The 17975-nt window shown below is 37.8% G+C and overlaps 1 protein-coding gene across 2 annotated transcripts in view; it reads right to left on the bottom strand.

Annotated features, from left to right (window-relative positions):
- The window catches only part of LOC149545051 (RNA helicase, ATP-dependent, SK12/DOB1 protein), a 343786-nt gene that overhangs the window by 71327 nt on the left and 254484 nt on the right, over nt 1–17975 (bottom strand). For both annotated transcript variants that reach the window (XM_089795559.1, XM_089795557.1), the window contains exon 19: nt 7843–7996. In XM_089795559.1, the coding sequence (XP_089651685.1) occupies nt 7843–7996 (154 nt within the window). The remainder of the gene's footprint in view (nt 1–7842; nt 7997–17975) is intronic.

Raw genomic sequence — 17975 nt, 5'->3', positions numbered from 1 at the left:
CCTAGGACCCCTCCTTAAAATGGATTAGTTGAAAGGAGAAATAGATCAATCATGGATTGTGCTACAACATTGATGGAGAAAAATGCATCACAGAAGTATTGGAGAGAAGTTGTAAGTACAACAGTTTATACTTTGAATAGAGTGCAAGTCAAGAAAGGTACAAATGTTACACCTTTTGAATTATGGTATAGATATGCACCTAATGTAAAGTATTTTCAAGTTTTTGGAAGAAAATGCTACATACTTAAGGATAATAGAAATGAAAAACTTGATGCTAAAAGTGATGAAAGCATATTCTTAGGTTATTCCACTTAGAGAGAAGCTTATAAGTGTTTGAACTCTAACACTAACAATTTTATAGAAGGTTCAAATGTGAAATTGGATGAAGATGCAAAAAAGAATGAAGTGAAATGAAAGACAAAACCTAAAGACTACAATACATTCATATATGTGAGTGATGATGCTCCTAACACCCCACCTGAACAAGAGAGAACAAAGCTACAAATCAACAATAAAATGGGAATGGTAAGTTACAATAGCAAGTTGCCGAACAACCAAACTGTGGGTGCCAAGCAACAACAAAACGACGCTAAGTCACAAACAAAGGGAGCCAAACATTAGGAAGAAAATGTTGACCACGCAGAACATGAACCAGAACAAGAAAGAAAAAATGAACTTGAAATCATTTTTCAAGACGAACCTGGAGAAGAACAAAGAAGGAAAGAACCTGTTGTTGTCGGTAAAGTTATAAAATAGCCGAGAGGTAGATTAGCATGTTGTCGGTAAAGTTTTAAAATAACCGACGGGTAGATTAGCATCCGAAAGGACGCATGACAGTCGAGTCACCCCTTCGGAATGGTATATGTACACCGTTTGGAATGGACTTTAGATCATGGATGTAATCATCATTGGAAGCACTATGTAATCTCTATATATGCGAATAATAAAAGAAGTACTACTGTGTTGCATGTTCTTGTCTATTGTTTGTATGCATTAAACTATTTACTCCATAAGGAAAACATTTGGCAAAATTGCCCCATGGACCTGGAATGAAGGAAGAGGAATGAAGACTAATGCAGAATTAGCTAAACAAAAATAAAAATAAGCTAAAGGAAAAAGATGAAATACGCACTTCACAAGGGAATTTAATTTTGGCACAACAGGCCGAACGAAGATGGAGGTTTCAACAGATTGCCGACGAACACCGAAGCACCGAGGAATTGTTGGAAGAGACTCGACAGGGTTGCATTTGGTGGAATAAACAAGAGAGGAATTTCTTAACCTATATACGCCAAGGGAAAAGAATCCAAATGGAAGGGAATTAACTTGCACGGCTCGGAAGGAGCACGAGCGTGGAGTGAACTCTTCGTCTGCGATACACTTCCGGAACGAACAACTTCGCTTAATGAAAAACCTTTTTCACCAAGTGACACTGCTGTTGGAAATAAGACGACTGTCCGAAACAGCACAGGTGTGCAGAATAGCGCGGGTGAGCAGAATAGTGCGAGAGTGCAAAACAACGCAGGGGTGCAAAACAGTGTGGGCACACAACAAGTACCTCCAACTCGAATAGTAATGGCCAGACCAAAGGAAAAATTGCCAAAGCTTGATGGTGATGGAACGGCCGATCCAATCAAACACTGTAAGACATGCAAAACAATTTGAATGGTGAATGACGTAACCAACATAGATGAATGGGTCTGACAATTTTCAGCAACCCTAAGGGGTGTAGCAATTGATTGGTTTGCCGACACCGATAATCAAAAATTAACTTCTTGGGCAGCAGTTAAAAAGGAATTTATCACCGAGTTTTAATTGTTGCGAGGCAACAATGAGATCATAACAGAAATTTACACCACAAAGAAAGGAAAAAATGATTCAATCCATGTATATGCCAAAAATCTAAAAGAATTAATAAATAAAATGGAAAATAAAGCCAGCAAATAGGCTGAAAAAGAGATGGTTCATTGAAGGACTATGCACGGAGTTAAGGAAGGAAATGAAAATTGTGCTGCCATCACCACACATCGAAGCATACAATCGAGCGATGGACACAAAGAGTGAACAAAAAACGAAAAAGAAGAAGAAAAGTAGCTCATATAACTCAAATGACTCGTCTTTGGAAGAAGATAACAGTGGTGACGAAAAGGATATTAAGAAGGTCCAAGCTCTCCAGAAGGATATGATCAGAATGATGAAAAAATTTAAGAATATGCAGAAAGAGACGAAGGGAAACGAGCTATGGTGCACAGAATGCAAGACAGAAGGTCATACGAAGGGATCCTGTCCGAAAAACCAATTCTATGATATCTGTCAGATTATGGGACATTCCACAAAGGAATGTCCCTTCAATATGAAAACAAGAGGGTATCAACAAGTGCTCCTGACAGAGGAGACTTCCACGTTGGCAGGAAGCGGAAACACTAGCAATGACGGTGCCACTTCAGGTGGGTATAGAAATAATAGAAGAGGACAAAACAAAAATACCAACAATAATAATGGGAGCCACAGTCGAATTCAGTACGATGCAAACGGCTGCCCCATGGTTCAATGCCGATCATGCAATTTGTGGGGCCACTTTGCACGAAACTGTACATCAACAAACGCACCAAAGTTGTTATGCAGATGGTGCAGTCCTAGACATCATGAAGATGCCAAATGCCCCAAATCAGGAGTGAATTTGATCAGCATTGGCACGGATGAAGAAGTCTTGGTAATCACCCGTAAACAAGCAAAATTGTACCTTGACTCGATCGAAGAAAAGAGGAGATTGGAAGAAGCGCAAGCAGAAATTGAGAAAGCAACGCAGGCAAAGAAATCACAGTTGACGGACACTATCGGTACCTCAACAACGAACTGTGCAGAACAAAACATCATAAGGCAGATATTACAAACTGAAGTACCAGTCAAGTTAAATGATCTGATCGTCACAATGCCTCAACTACAGACAACACTCACAAACATCGCTCTAACTACTAAAGTACCAAGAGAACATGGAAGGGAGAAGGAAAGTGGAGCAAGCGCAAGATACCCAATGCTACTCACCCTCACATCCAGACAGCATCCGGCAGTCGTAGAGATGGGTTTATTAAGAATGGTCCTTTCAAACACAATTGTGGATGGCAGTTTAGGGGTAAACGTCCCACTAGAAGATACCTGGAATAAGTTGGGATAGCCGACGTCGTGGCCACCTACGTTCCAATTACTAACGGCGAACCAATAGGGCATTAAACCTCTTGGGGTCCTAATGGCACAACCAGTGACTATTGGAACACAGTCATTCTTACTCGATTTCGTCGTCATCCCGCTGAAGAAGAGAGGATATGACGCCATTCTGGGCCGAGGATGGCTTGTACAAGCAAGGGTTAAGCATGACTGCAAAAAGAATACCCTATCAGTGGAGCGTGGAGGCAAAAGATTCATAATTGTCCTGCACACACAAATGGTAGGTGAGGAGGCAACGTTGTCAAATTCCGATGGTGAAGGTGGAGGGGATAACGGGGGGAAGAAGAGAATGGAAGCTAATGAAGAGGAAGTATTGAGACCGGAAGAAGGGTCGAATGAGGACGACCTAGACTCGTTGAATGGCCTTTTCCACTGGTAGATGGAGGATTACGAGGTCTTTCTGAGCTGTAATATGTTAAGGGTCGACAAAAAGGGAGAGGAAAATGACTGAATGGACCGCGCAGAAAGAAAATGTTACACCACACCACGAAATTAGTAGAAAGGTGCCGACAGCAAGGAAAACACATCGTACGGTTTGCACAAGAAATAAAGAGGAAGCGCTTAATAAAAACATTACCAGTACGAAGTGAAGGTTCTAAAATCAAGAATACAATTATTGACGGCAAGGAGTGGCAGCCGACGGAGTTCATGGTACCGAGTGTCGAGAACAAACTGGGCGATATGGAAAACCTGAGGGAGAGATCGTGTAACTTAAATAAACTTGATGAGCGATGATTGCAGGCACAATGGGCCACGGAGGTGACACAGAACAGGCGCAAAGAATGGCATGATAAACACCTAAAATTAAATAAGTTTCAACCAGGCCAGTTAGTGTTGAAATATAACGGGCGGAATGAAATCAAACCTAGAAAGTTCAGAGTCAAATGTGTAGAACCATACAAAATACGGGAAGTTGATGATAATAAGACAATTAAGTTATGGACGCTCGACAGGAAGGAAGTACCAGACGCGGTGAATGGGTCAAAGTTAAGAATCTATCATGAAAGGAATACTCCCCCATTGATGAACAATTTTTAAAATAAAAAAAAGAACAAAAAAAAGAAAAAAAAGAAAAGCAAAAAAAAAAAGAGAAAAAAGAAAAGAAAGAGTTATAAAGACACCATATGGCCCATACAGCTTAGTCAGACACCGTTCAGAAAGCAACGAAGAAAGGAATACATGCAGGCACCATACAAAAAAAAAGGGGAACAGACCGTACGTCGTATGGATTTAGAAAAGAACAAACCATACAGACACAATCCACACAGGCAACCTACGAACACAGGAAGGATATGTGAAGGCACTGTACAAGCCGTACGAAATTCAGGAGGATTAAGCTTAAACCATCTCACCAAGTGACCATCATACGAATTTCAAAAGAGCTTCCGTACAGACAAAGAAGAGTTATCGTACGGAAGAAGGAAAGCTACCGTATGACCGAATTGCATAGTTCGTACAAACGTGAAACAAGTTGAACATAGCGTATGGCCGTGCCGCAAACAGGATATTTCTGAGGAAGTTTAGGATAGCAAAGTGGGAATAATTGCCGCCGAAGAACCTTTGTCGCGAAAGACAAAAAGAGAAAAGGAGAAAGATGTAGCCATACAACAAAAAGATATATAGAGGAAAGAGAAAATTTATTAAAAAAAAAAAATGATGACAAATAAAAAATGTTCAGATCAGTAATGCATGATGCCCAAGGGAAGGGAAAGACATAAACAAATAGTAAAACACAAGCAGTTGCCAAAAAGAGTGGGATCGAAAGAAAATCACAAAAATGGTGTCTTCCATGGAATTTTGTGTGGCTTTGAGAGTGCTAGTTTGGTCTTGGCGGCGGGACGCTGCCCCTCGACTCTATTGGGGGCGATGCCCCCTAAACCCCCAGTCAGTTCAGTTATCAGTCGTAGGAAGTGTGACAAGTTGATGAGACTTGGAGCTGCTGCAAGCATGGAGTGTCTGTGTACCAGAGGTGGAGAGAACAACAAAGCAAGCCTTTCGAGAGGGGTGATACGCTTTGAGGCACTTGGAGTAGGTGTTGAACGTGAAGCTGTCTTGGTGGATGCATAGAGAGCTCGGGAGGAGCTGATCATCCAATTGAAAGTAGTACAGCGACACTTGGCTTAGTTTACCCAGGAGTTGGAAGCAAAGAAAGTGGCACAGGTGGATATTTTATAATTGTCGTTCGGAGATGACTTTTATTTTTTGGGGGGATGATGTCAGTAAAGTTATAAAATAGCCGACAGGTAGATTAGCATCCAAAAGGATGCGTGACGGTTGAGTCACCGCTTCGGAATGGTATATGTACACCCTTCGGAATGGACTTTGGATCATGGATGTAATCATCATTGGAAGCACTATGTAATCTCTTTGGCATATATGCGAATAATAAAAGGAGTATTGTTGTGTTACATGTTTTTGTCTATTGTCTGTATGCATTAAACTATTTACCCCAATGATAAACACCTATACTAGCAAAATATGTAAGAGGACATCATGCACCTGAGCAAATTATTGGAGATAAAGAATCTGGTGTTATGACAAGGAAAAGACTTAGAAGTGAGACATGTTTACTTTGTGAGTTTAAGCCCAAATCTATAAAAGATGTTTTGGAGAATGAGGATTGGATTCAAGCATGAATGAGGAAATTGAGCAGATAGAAAAGAACAAAACATGGACACTAGTACCTAAGGACAAAAAGGTTATTGGAACAAAGAGGGTATTCAGGAACAAGCTATATGAAAAAGGTGAAGTCACAAGGAATAAGGCTAGACTGATATACAAAGGATATGCCCAACAAGAAAGAATTGACTAAGGGGAAACATTTGCCCCTGTTGCAAGACTAGAATGAGTTAGAACACTACTTGCATATTCTACTTATAAAAGATTTAAGGTATACCAGATGGATGTCAAATCTGCATTTCTAAATGGGATACTTGAAGAAGTCTATATAGAGCAGCCAAAAGGATATGTATCCCCTAGCAAGAAGAATATGGTATGCAAGTTGCACAAGGCACTATATGGTTTGAAACAAGCCCCTAGAGCATAGTATGAAAGACAACACAATTATTTGGTGAAGATTGGTTTTTCTAAAACTAATGATAATGGCAATCTATACTTTAAGACTGGTAAAAACAATGAGGTACTGCTATCTGAAATCTTTGTTGATGATATCATATTTGGAGGAAAGAAAGCACTATATAAATCATTTGCAGATGAGATGAAGAAGGAATTTGAAATGTCTATGTTTGGTGAGATCAAATTCTTTGTTGGTTCACAACTATATCAAATGAAGCAAGGTATCTTTATCACTCAATCCAAATACATCAAAGAGATATTGAAAACATTTGGAATGGTAGATTCAAGACCAATTAGTACACCTATGTCCACTGGATAGAAGCTATCTAAGAATGATGATTCTACTGATATGAACTAGACATTGCATAAATCATTTATAGGAAAACTACAATATGTTGTTCACAACATACCTGATATTGCATTAGTAGTTGGGATAGTTGGAAGGTTTTCTACAAGTCCCAAGGAGAATCACATGATGACAGTGAAAAGGATACTGAGATATTTGAAAGGAACAAAAGACTATGGATTGTAATACAAGAAGAATGATAAGTCTGAACTAAAAGTGTTTACTGATTTTGATTGGGCAGGAAATGTTGATGACAGAAAAAATATAAGTGGAGGAGCATTCTTTCTAGGAAAGAGAATAGTGTCGTGGACAAGCAAGAAGCAAAACTGCATTTCTCAATCAACAATTGAAGCTAAATATGTGGCAGCAGCAGTGAATTGTTCAAACATCATATGGATCAAGCAATTGTTGAAAGGAATGAAAGAAGAGAATACTGATACAATTGTTATCTATTGTGATAACTCTAGTTCTATAAACATGACAAAGGAACCTGTAATGCATACAAAATCTAAGCATATTGCTATCAAGTATCATTACTTGAGAGAGCTACTTCAAGACAAAGAAGTGAAATTGGAGTATGTAAATACTAAGGAGCAAATAGCTGACATTTTCACTAAAGCATTACCTAAGGATGCTCATGAATATCTAGGAGGTAAATTAGGGGTGATTCCTCTAGACAAGGCTGGCTCCTAATAGAGCTCACTTCAGAAGAGTCAAAGATTGGTGACATGTTGCTGGCAATTTTTCCCAAATTGGGTTTCTATGTTAAATCCTAGTATCAAACTTGTGGGGATGTTAATTGTGATGATCTACCATTAAAGTCTGTTATATTTAGGACACTGGACTGCTAGTTTATGTTACTGAAAGTTTACTAAAGTTTACTATATTCATTTGTCTAACATAGATTACTAATTACAATATTGCGTAGTTAATGAGCTAATCAGAAGAAAAATAGAGGCAAGATATAAAACTGTAGTCATTTAGATATAGTTGTTCATGTACGTTTTCTGTAAAACATGTAACGCACACACTGTCTAGATGCGAAGCCATGGGGCAATTCCCAGAGATTGATATCTTTCCTTTCTTATAACAGATAATGTTTCTAGTAGAAGATATTATTTCATCCTCAAGAGATAATTTAGACAAAGATTAAAAGCTCAATAGAGGTAGAAAATGAAATCATTTTAGAAACTTACCAAAGGTGTACGGACAACCACTAACCTTCCTGGGGTTAGTGCCTGTTGAGCTGTACGTGACTGCATGATTGTCTCCTGAATTTCTCCACCAAGTTTCTCTACTTCCCTTTCCAATTCGTAATATTCTTCAATGGTTGGGTCACCTCGGTTACAACTAGAATCCGACCAGAAAACTGATAGTTAGAAATAAAGAAAGAAATTCTATTAATGCACACTAGAAACCTAGGTTGCTGAGATCTAAAATTAGATTCAGTTGAAATAAGAAAGACTTTATCAAAAGAGAACTGGGTCCTGCAGAATAGACACAATTATCAACTCGATAATTAAAAGCTCTAATCATACACTGTGCTAGACTGGGAAATAATTTAAATAATCAAACCACAAAAGTGGAAAGCTACAATAACTATATTTATAATCTGCAATCCTTATATAAATTTTCAATTAACAATAGTAAGAAACCATAACAAGTTCAATTTTTAATGAGCTTCAATCTGAAAAATGGAAGGAATGAAAAGTAAATCCAAACAGAGGTATTACTTATTCCAACTTCAAATGCGCCATACTTTACAAGAGCAGAAGCATATAAACAAACTTTCAGTCTGAAAATAAATCAACTTTCAGATATTCTGGGTAAGTAAGGACTTCTTGATAACTGAGACCTGCAAATAAAGCTTCTCCTAATCGAGTATTGTCAACTACCATAATGAAGTAGCTTGTAAATTAAAACTGAAAGCTTCCACTGTTATATCACCAGTCTAGAGAAAGCACTGTCATTAGAATAATAATCCGTAAATAATGACTACAAATCACTGCTGTTATATCTGAATCTCAACAAAGCTTAATACCAGTTACAACATACCATTGTAAACAAACTTTAAGCATTACACCATCCAATTTCAATCGAAGAACTTTACGTCTGCAACATATCTTCAGGTCTCTGTATTTTCTTTTTTAATAATTCTCATTGAGTACTTTATACATGTCTTCATAAATGATTCCTTCTTTCAGTCTTGCTTTGGCCTTACCACTCATATATCAATGACATTCACAACCACAACTCTTTCAACACTCCTCCATCACTCAATCTCATCAATTCATTCATATTCTAATCAAACAACTGAAGTATACATATTGAAATCATCAAATGGAATGGCTAATTTCAAATAGCTAAGAGGTTTCAAAGAAATTACAACCCACACCTCTAACCGCAAACTGTTTGTTTATCATTTATTAAGGAAGTTGCTGCTATCTACTAGTTTATCATTTCTTTAAAAAGTCACTGATAACGAAATAAGGGCCTATGTTCTGGTGGACAGTCCTCTATCTACTTATGATTTCTGATATGAATAGATTGGAACTCGATAATGTTTTACCTTTGGAAGTTTACAAGAGTTTAGTGCCATTTCTTATTAACTCACGTATGGTATCTCATAAGAGCCGTTTCACATTCAACATGTTAATTCAGACCAATCAAACTTCCCAAGTCAACGAAAAGATATCTAGAAATGCTACACAATAATGACAAAATGTAATGTCCCCATTTTTGGCAAACTCCTACAGTTGATTAAGTCAGTTCATTATGGTGAACCTCGTGAGCTGACAGGATGATTAGGGGGTCTCAGTTGTGGACTTCCTATTTTTAGTAAGTCCAATTTGGGCAGTTGTAATATTTCGCAGTGCAAATGGTGGAGCTGGCAGTTGGTCATCAATGATGCTATTTATTGCGTGGGTTAATATTTATTAAGTCTACATTATTATATGGTACTTGTTATATTTAATGTTAATGATGTTGTGTTGATGAAGATTCTTAAGTGGAGTTGCATTTGGGAAACTAAGTGCCATTTGGGAATTAAATATGAGCCCATTGTGAACGAAAAAACATCTGATTATTTATCTGCTTTTGTAGTCTTAGTGACGGTTTCTGCGGTTGATGATTTCTTCTCTTGCTGAAGTATAAGGGTTTGGGTTTTGAGAAGTACCTGGTAATTCAGAGATGAGGTATTGTGAATTAGCTTCTGAGGGTTTTGTTGTATCTTCTCTGCTGTTCCTAACTGTGACTGAGAAGAAGGCTGTAGCTGGAAAGTTTGGTGATCTGGAATTCTGTTTGTGCACCCAATAATACCTACAGCTGGGTGTGGGTTCTTACTACAATTTGGGCATATACTTGATCTGCATATAATGCCTTAATCAACTGTTGTTTGGCATTTACCATCTCTGTTCGGAGGGCAAAATTCATCTACAATAGGGTTTGCAGATTGGTGTCTAATTGGAGAGTAATTGCTGCATCATTTAGCATTTCATCAATGCAATCTGGTCATCATTGCACCACTGTTTTGGGTGTATGGCATTGAGGATTCTGATCGTTATTCAGCCTGCAATTCTAGGTGATTCTTTGCCATGGTTTGACGCCACTTTTGGGGCATACATTTCTTCTTGCATTTTAGATACTAAGAAACCTCTGTTTAGCATCATTATTATCTACAACTGGGACGTCCTTTATTACTACTGCTGGGCACATATATTTGGGTTTGGGTTTGCAAATCCTGGGCGGCATTTCACATCACACTGGCTGCAATTACAACTGTAGAGCTGCAAACATATAGCAGGGTCTGCAAATAATTATTTCTATGCTGTGAACTGTACTTAAAGTGCCCACGTTTCATCTGCTGGGCTGGGTGCTTGTTATTTTGAGCCTGTGTTACATTATCAGCCTGAAGTATTGAAGTATGATGGATATTCTGATTGCCAGTTAGGGCTGAAGGTTGGATAAGGCGTGGAGATACTGCTTAGCAGCTTGTGGCATTGACAGGTTCACAGATTTGGTACTTTTCCAGGTTCCATTTATTTAGTTTTTGCAATTACATTCTCAGCATGTCATTTGTCATGTAATAACCAGAATTACATCAATAAAAGAAAGTTATTTGTCAACTCTTCATCATTGCATTTCAAACTATCTCTTTAAATTCGAAAAACACAAACACATATACAGTAATAGTCAGAGTGGTGTACCAAATGTTTAACGAAATGTCAAACCATTGAATTGTGAAAAGAATTGATGGTTGATTGGGCTGTAGCTGGACCGGGGTTATTACACAGAACATCAATACACAGCCACCTATGAATACTCCAAGCAATCAATCTAGTCAGTGTTCCTTGCTCGGATTTGCAAACTTGTCTTTCTGGGGAAGTTCTGATTTACACCATATAGAAAGATGGGACACATTTAACCCCCATAGAACCCAAGAATTCACTTGTTAAAATATGATAGTCAATCAATCAATCGTTGGAATAGATCCTCCTCTGAATTAGTAGAATTTTGAAACTTTATCTTCACAGATATATGGATCAAAGGTATGCTCTTCGTTGTCATTTAATCTACATTTTCAGACTATCTGACTTTCTAATATATCTGGACATCAATGACAAATATCTAACATCTTTGTACGCATATTTTTCACACAAATGTCAGCCCAACTATTGCTATTAGTGAAGGCATGTAATGTCCCCCTCTTCTCAATAAATTTCCAGGAATTTGGTTAAGCCTGTTTTCTCATCCTGAAAGCCTAACAATTTATCAAAAAGGGATGCTTTTCCAATCACCTTTATTCAAGGAGAAATGGAGAAAACATAAAATATTATTTAATGAGTTAATGAACCTAAAGTTTATTTATGTTATAAAATAACGTTATAAAATTAAAGTGACTTTATAAATTAAAAGTGACTTTCATCCCCCATTGCTAAAAAAAAGTGAATCCTCCAACTTGAGAGGCTATATAAACAAGACAATTCTCTCATTTAAGATATGAAATGTGATTATAATGTTGAAGTTATTTCTCCATTGCTACTGAGACTCGGTGAATTTACAAGCATGAAACCCCTTGGGATTTGAAAGTTTGACAAAACCCCAACTTTCCATGGCAGTTGAACTTATCTTTAGAGTTTACTACTGAACCTAATGGTGGAATTTTTGGCTCAAATAAGAAGCTATGATGCAGATTGAAGTTGGCATGAATAGTACTATGACAGTGCTATGAACAGTTCCTTGAACAGTGTTGCTATAGTACCATGAATAGTGTTGACAGTAAGTATTTCAGATTTGTTGGAGCTGATTTGGTTTGTTTCATTACTCTAGTTGTCCAACCATTCATAACCTTAACACCTTTGCCTGGAGCATATCATTTGACTAGTTAGGCATCAAAAAATTCACAAGGATGAGGTATTTAAAAATTTGAAATCTCATGAAGTTTGTTATTGAAATGTAATGGTTATAAATCTGCAATCAAATGGAAGTCTGAAGCAATCTACCATATAAATTGAGTCTAAAAGAGGTTTGCTAAATGTTTGATGAAATGTCACAATAAAAAATAAATCTTTTGAAGAAAAATTCCATGCAAACAATTTGACCTAATGCTGTTATCATGCATTGGTAATCTAAAAGTTATCAGTCATATGTTCGACAAACTGATGAATTGAGGTCTGATATTAGTTTCATTCTAAGTGTTTGATAAAATGCTGATGCATTAAGTTGTGCTAATTTGGTGAAGTTAAAGCTTAAATGCTATGCGTTTCATGCTTTCTTAATAGCTTCAGATATCTACTGTAATACAAATGTGTGACGAGATTGCCATGCAAGGTGTCTGTGTTTGATAATGTGCTTTAACTTTTGGTTCAAGGAAAAATCAGAAATATCAGTATATAATATAGACTCTACAAATCAACTGTTTGACAAAATGTTTATCAGACAATACTGAAAATTGAGGATACAATAGTTAGAGGCATAGTTCAATTTATCACAAGGGGAAATTAATTTTCATCAGCAGATATCAGAGCTCTGGAAAATATCGGGAAAATAAAAAATTGCTTATAGATTTAATTGGAAATACATTTTTTTGGCAAAATTCAATAATGGCATGCATCTAACAAGTCAGTAAATGAGACAAACAAACCAAACAAGCTGATCTAGGTATATATAAATGCAAATAGGATACAGAATCGTATCCTCTTGTCGAATGCTGATGAATCATTGCCATAGTCTGATAGTCTAAACTTTAAAGCAAACTAAAAATATCATAGTTTACTCATAATCTGAGACATAGCTATAGCCTTGGAATACTCATGAAAATCCTAAAAAACTATCAAGAAAATATATATGCAAAATAGCAAAAAGAAATAAATTATATTAAGATAGTCCCTGATGGTTATATTGACTGTGTTGAAGACATACTACAAGTATTGTAGGTATCATATGCATATCCATTATACTATTCGTGAGAAAGAGTTGTCTCATAGGCATCTTTGAGAATCCAAGTATCATATTAGGTACATATATATCTGGTCAATTCATCATGCACATCACTTGGAGTACTCATGAAAATCCTACAAAAACTATCAAGAAAATATATATGCAAAATAGTACAGAGAAATAAATTATATTAAGATAGTCCATGATGGTTGTATTGACTGTGTTTTGATCACATACTATTAAGTATTGTAGGTATCATATGCATATCCATCATAATATTAAGAAAATCCTGAATATCTTACAAATTGGCTGTCAGACCATATCAGGCTGAGAAGATGGCAATATATCTGCCATATTTTAGCAAATTGCCAATGATAACTTGAAACTTATCGTCTGCGATATCTTTATGTAGTTTCTTGCCATCCATAACTTCTCAAAAGGACAAGTTGGTTTATGCTTAGAGGATTGTACACTGGTATTAGTGTCAAGACCCTACCAACCTTTGGGTTTTTATCAGATTGTTACTGCAACAAAGTGACAAGTAATAACATATTATTATAGCGACCTCCACAAACTTGGCAACCACCAGAAGTACCCAAGGGTAAAACTGTATCTGATTTGATTGGTGCTTCTTCTAGCAGCATTGAACAGGTTGCAAAAATGGGTAATACAAGGAATAATAGCCCACCATGTACTATGCCGAGGCTCAAATTATGGCAAAATGCTGACTGTATGGCTGTGTGGTATTTCATCAAATAGTTCTATGGTAGCCTTACCGTATTGATGTCACTATAAAATCTTGCACCAAAACTTGCCATATGCTTAAAGTCTTTACCAACAGCGAATATATGTAATGCTACTTATTAATTTCACCAAATGCATGAAAGAAATAACATTCACTTGCCCAGATTTCTAACTAACAAGGTTCCAGTCAAAAAAAAGTCCCAAATGCTGATAACTTATATGATGAAAAGTCTCAAATTAACACACAGAAAACTCAGTTAAATGACAGTATGAAATTCCGAGTAGAACAAGGTGTACAGACCCGTGTTTTTACTGATGCCGAATGGAGTGTAGTTCAAACCACAATGAAATAATCTGACACCCGCATTCGACAGCGACTAACCCTTGATTCTTCCGCACCTGTGTACGTATGAAGGGACCCCTGTAGCTCACGTTGGGCAATAAACCTCTACCCGAACGGTCACCACCTCTCAATCACTGCAACCCAACCATGTTACCTGCTAATAACCGCTGAGCCACGACTGGAAATGGTTTGCGTTAATACCTGCAACTCCTTGCGGAATGCTTAATACCTGTGACTTCTTGCAATATAGACGCTGCTCACGAGATTTCTTGATGCACCTGTGGTTCCCACAGTAATGTAGTCCTTGTCTGAATAACCAGCCTGTCTGACTAAGTCACAGGAAATGCTTTAAAAAAAACATTGCCAAGTTTCCAGAATCACCAATGCGACCTGTTAATGAAATTCGTGGCATAGTCAGGTTTAACGTAGTCCTTGTCTGAATAACCAGTGTGTCTGACTAAGTCACAGGAAATGGTTAAAAAAAAATGTTGCCAAGTTTCCAGAATCACCAATGCGACCTGTTAATGAAATTCGTGGAAGTTCCCACTAATGCCGAGCAAGACAAATGCAACAGAGTCTACTCCAACCAATATTTTCTCTTGCATGAATTTACGTCTCCAAGTAACACACTGAAACTCAATTCAAGAGCATTCAGATTATGAAGAAATCAACTAGCTCGAAATACCTTACCTTTCATTTTGTTTTCACTGTACTTTAACTGCTTGCCGATTTTTGCCCAACCTATATAATGCAGATTAAAGGAAATTTGGGATGTCATCCAACCTTCCTTAGGGACTTCAAATTTGAGGGTTTTCATCCTCAAAATCTCAGACCAGTCACATCAAAGCAACCAAGACTAGGAATATTTGATTTCATAAATTTCTCGTGTGTTGTTAATCTCAATGCAAGCTCTCCTTTATAGCCTCAAAGTGAGGGAAACACAAGGAGCAAGGAATGTGAGATTAAAACTTTATTTTCGTCCTGTAGTCACTTAAAGTCATTTTATAAAGTAAATAACTTTATAACATTAAAATGACTTAATTCCCACTCACTTTAATAAAGTTCTAAAGTAAATGACATTAGACTCCTATTGTGACTAGTAGGCATCCTGTTAAATATTATTATTAATCTATCCGGATGTGGAGATAGATTAAATTAGTGCCCAACTATCTAGTAATGAGAAGGGGATATGACAATCCTCCCCCGGATTGCTTGCCCTGAAGCAATCTCAATGTTGGATGCCACAATATAGACTCACCTTCCTCTCTCAGGTTTCAATCACTTCCTCTAGCACCAAAATAAGCTTACCCACTTCATCAAGCGGGGGCAAACTCACTGAAGGTACATTCTGCTAATCCACAGCCTTCTTGAGGCACTAGACATGAAAAACATTGTAGATTCGGTTGTCACCCAACAAATTCAGCTCATAAGCAACTTCTCCTACCCTCCTGGTGATATTGTAAGGTCCATAGAATCTGGGCTTAAGTTTTTCGGACCCACTTTTCCTCAGGGAACTTTGTCTATATGGCTGGAGACGAAGAAAAACACTATCACCCACCTCAAAGCTCCGCTCTGTGCGATGTCAATCAGCGTATAACTTCTGCTAATTCTATGCCTACTGAATATTATCCTTGAGAGCTCGGAGGATATCCTACTGGTCCATTATCCAATCTTTGGCCAGGGATGGCCGACTGTCCGGTAATGCCAAATCAATAAAAGGAGAGGGCCTCATAACCATAAAGAGCATGGAAGGGAGTCATCCGAAAGGACATATGGTAGGTGGTGTTGTAACAATACTCTCCCAAATACAACCACTTAACCCATGCCCTCTGCTGTCCTGCAATGTAGTTCCTCAAGTATCCTTCTACACACTTATTCATTATCTCGGTCTGGCCATCTGTCTGTGGGTGATAACTTGTGTTGGGAGTCAATTCTATACTAGTCAATATGAAAATCTCCTACCAAAAGATACTAAGAAACCTACTGTCTCTGTCACTAACAATAGTTCTGGGTAATCCATGGAGCCGGAAAACCTCTCGGAAAAACAATTCAGCTACCTAAGAAGCTAACCAGTCTACGGCTATCGCGAAGAAATGCACGTACTTGGTCAATTTGTCCACCACTGCAAAGATGCAGTGCCTTCCCTGGACCCTTAGCAACCCGGTAATAAAATCCATGGAAATACTCTCCCACCTCTGGGCTGGAATTGGGAGAGGCTGAAGTAATCCTGCAGGAAAACCCTAGTCTGACTTGTTCTACTGACAAGTCTGGCACTCTCTGACATGCTGTAATACATCATCCTTAAGCCCCTTCCACGAGAATCTCTCTATAATCTGCCTGTAGGTTTTGAAAAACCCTGGGTGCCCTGTTGATGGTGCATCATGTATGGTGCGCATAATGTCCCCCTACAATTTAGATTCAAGTACTAGGTAGATTCTGTTTTTGTAATAAATAACATCATTCATTACCTTGTACAACTCGTCTTGAAGTATACCATCCAAAATCTGACAAGCATGAGTATTTTTTAATACTCCACTAATAACTGGGACCTCTAATCTATTGAAATCTCTGAAATAGCGTAACATGCTAGCACTGGGGGTTGTCGGGAAACAGCATCAGCAACTATATTATTTCTCCCTTTGACATATTCAATGTCAAAGTCGTAAGCCTCTATCTTAATGACCCATTTCTGTTGCCTTTTGTTCAACTCCTGCTCCAAGAAGTAACGCAAACTGTTATGATCGTCTTAACTATAAATTTACTTCCGACTAAGTCCTGCCTAAATTTGGCTAAGGCGTTCATGATAGCTAGCATCTCCTTATCATAGGTGGAATATAACAACTCACTGCCCCTAAGTTTCCTACTCTCGAACGCAATGGGATGACAGTCCTACATCAATACTACCCCTATCTTGCTTCCCGAAGCATCACACTCTAAAACAAAGGGCCTAGAAAAATCAGGAAGTGCTAGCACTGGACATGAGCTCATCACTTGTTTCAACTTATCAAACGCTGCCTCAACATCCTCTGTCCAAGTAAATGCCCCTTTCTGTGTCAAATCGGTAAGGGGAGTTGTTACCTATCAAAAACCCTTTGCGAACTGCCAATAATAGGAACAGAGACCAAGGAAACCCTATAACTCCAATACATCCTTCAGTGGTGGCCAATCCAGAATTGCTTGTATCTTCTCCTGATGCACCTTAACCCCCTCAGCACCAATCACATCCCCAAATAGAGAATCTCTGTTAGCCCAAATTCGCATTTGGACTCTTTTACAAATAAGGACTGCTCCTCCATGAGACTAAGGATCTCATCAAAATGCTACAAATGTTCTTCCCAAGTCCTGCTCAAAATTAAAATGTCATTAAAGAAAACCAGTACACTTTTCCTTAGCTGTTTCTTGAAAATATGGTTCATGCATGACTTGAAAGTGGCAGTGTAATGTCCCCTTTTTTAGCATTCATAGCATGATGTTGTTGTTAGCCTATTTCCCCACGGTCCCGTAGGCTAACCAGGACATTAAAGGGGCTTAGAGGCCATTTGGCCTAGATAGTTTCAGTTGCAGGTCTTTCTGAAGGGTTTTGAAGCAACTTTGGGTATACTTACTATTTATAGTAAGTCATCTTGGATATGGTCGGACATCCAGTGGCAGTGGTATGTTGAGTGTAATTGTTTAAAATCGGCAAGAAGACTTGTTTATCATTGATAAGATTTGTTATGCATTGATAAAGCTACTTTATAAAGTTAAATTTAAATATTTAACTTTATTAATGCATAGACTATAGTTTGTGGGAAATATTTAAAT

Source organism: Cupressus sempervirens, chromosome 8 (genome assembly GCF_028749045.1).
Source record: "Cupressus sempervirens isolate cs-2001-9-10 chromosome 8, ASM2874904v1, whole genome shotgun sequence".
NCBI classification, from domain to species: Eukaryota; Viridiplantae; Streptophyta; class Pinopsida; order Cupressales; family Cupressaceae; genus Cupressus; species Cupressus sempervirens.
Note: the sequence above shows the minus strand (reverse complement) of the source record. Positions and strands in the feature narration are given on the sequence as shown.